General features: G+C 64.0%; 1 protein-coding gene across 1 annotated transcript; it reads right to left on the bottom strand.

Annotated features, from left to right (window-relative positions):
* Positions 1-6: 6 nt before the first annotated feature.
* Positions 7-2,043, bottom strand: LOC111533879 (mucin-5B-like; the record flags this gene model as incomplete). Its single annotated transcript, XM_026452700.1, has 2 exons — positions 7-1,480; positions 1,727-2,043. Coding segments are annotated over 2 exons (1,791 nt in total), but the record flags the coding sequence as incomplete, so codon positions are not given.
* Between the last annotated feature and the right edge of the window lie 6 nt (positions 2,044-2,049).

Genomic DNA, 2,049 nt, shown 5'->3' on the forward strand with positions numbered 1-2,049 from the left:
GTTCCTGCAGACCAGGCCGACGTCCAGGCTGCATTCTACAACCTGGCCCAACTCCTGCAGGGGGACACCAGGCTGGGCCTGGGAGCGGCACTCGAGGCCCAGGGGCTGCTCACAGACGGCCCCTCCAGCCACGCGGATGTTGGAGTAGGTCTCCAAGTCCCCGCCAGAGGGCCCCGACGTGGGGTAGCTGTAGTCCAGCCAGTCTGACCAGGCACACTGGGGCTCACAGCCCGTGGACACCACCGGGGTTGTGGGGACCGATGTGGGGCTGCTGGGCAGCAGGGTCGAGGTGCGGGTCTCGCTGGGTGTGGCCGTGGCCGTGGTCCTGGAGGTGGCCGTGGTGAGGCCCGGGGTGGTCTTCCCTGGAGAAGGGGGTGACTCAGTGGTTCTGCTGTGAGTGTGAGGGCTGGACAGGGCTGGAGTCGAGGGTGGGGTGGTACCGGTGGTTCCTGCTGGGGTGTGGGAAGTCACCGTGGGTGGCTCTGTGATGTGGGTGGTGCCCGAGGGGGCCATGGAAGTCCAGGCTGTGGGTACCGTGCGGGGACTCTCGGGAAGCTGGGATCGCCCATGTGTGGTGGCCATGGTGGACAGCACTGGGGGTGTATGGGTGGTCCCTAGGGCAGAAGAGGGAGCCACTGTGGTGCTGGTGGCTGCAGGTGTGGTGGCCGTGGTAGTCAGCACTGGGGAGATGGGCGTTGTCCCTGGAGCGGAGGAGGGGGTGGTGGTGGAGCCTGTGGCTGTGATTGTCGTGACCGTGGTGGCCAGTGCTGGGGGAGTACCAGCGGTCTGTGGGCTAGAGGAGGGTGTTGCCGTAGAGCCAGTGGCCACAGTTGTGGTGGTGTTGCTCAGCACTGTGGGGGTGTGGGTGGTCCCCGGGATAGAGGAGGGGGTCACTGTGTAGCCGCTGGTTGTGGGTGTGGTGTTTGTGGTGATAAGTGCTGTAAGGGTGCTTGCAGTCCCTGGGCTGGAGGAGGGGGTGACTGTGGAGCTTGTGGTGATGGCCATGGTGGTCAGCACTTTAGAGGTGTGAGCTGTTCCTGAGGTGAGGAGGGTGGCCGTGGAGCCAGTGGCCTGGGTCTTGGTGGCCGTGGTGGTTAGTGCTGTGGAGGTGTGGGTGGTCCTTGGAGTGGAGGAGGCGTGGGCTGTGGACAGGGTGGCCGTTGGTGCGGTGGTCTGTGCTGTGAGGTTCCAAGTGGTTCTCAGGGAGGAGGACGGGATGGCTGTAAAGCTGGTAGCTGTGGGTGTGGTGGCTGTGCTTGTCAGCACAACTGGAAGGGTGGATGCAGTCCCTGGACTGGTGGAGGGAGTGGCTTTGGAGCCAGTGGCTGTGGGTTTCGTGGCTGTCATGGTCAGCAATTCTGAGGTGGCAGCAGTGGCTGGGGTGGAGGACGGGGTGACTGTGGAGCCGGTGGCCACAGTCGTGGTCAATGTTGTGGTTGGCTCTGTGAGGATCCAGGTGGTCCCTGGGGTGGAGGAGGGGTTGGCCGTGGAGCCAGTGGCTTCAGTCGTTGAGGTTGTGGAGGGAAGTACTTCAGTGATTCGAGTAGTCTGTGGGGTGGAGGAGGGGATGGCTGTGGAGCCCGTGACCACTGTTGTGATGGCTGTGGTGGTTGGCTCTGTGAGGATCGCGGTGGTCCCTGGAGTGGAGGAGGGCATGGCTATGGAGCCTGTGGCCACTGTTGTGATGGCTGTAGTGGTCGGCTCTGTGAGGACCCCGGTCGTCCACGTGGCCGTGGAGCTGGTGGCTGGGGTGCTAGGGCAGCGGCTGTAGTTGCAGCAGAACACACGGATTTCATAGTTGAAGCACATCTTGAACTTCCCCACCTGCTGACGGTTCCTGCAGACCAGGCCGACGTCCAGGCTGCATTCTACAACCTGGCCCAACTCCTGCAGGGGGACACCAGGCTGGGCCTGGGAGCGGCACTCGAGGCCCAGGGGCTGCTCACAGACGGCCCCTCCAGCCACGCGGATGTTGGAGTAGGTCTCCAAGTCCCCGCCAGAGGGCCCCGACGTGGGGTAGCTGTAGTCCAGCCAGTCTGACCAGGCACA

The sequence above is a fragment of the Piliocolobus tephrosceles genome, unplaced genomic scaffold (genome assembly GCF_002776525.5).
Source record: "Piliocolobus tephrosceles isolate RC106 unplaced genomic scaffold, ASM277652v3 unscaffolded_39073, whole genome shotgun sequence".
NCBI classification, from domain to species: domain Eukaryota; kingdom Metazoa; phylum Chordata; class Mammalia; order Primates; family Cercopithecidae; genus Piliocolobus; species Piliocolobus tephrosceles.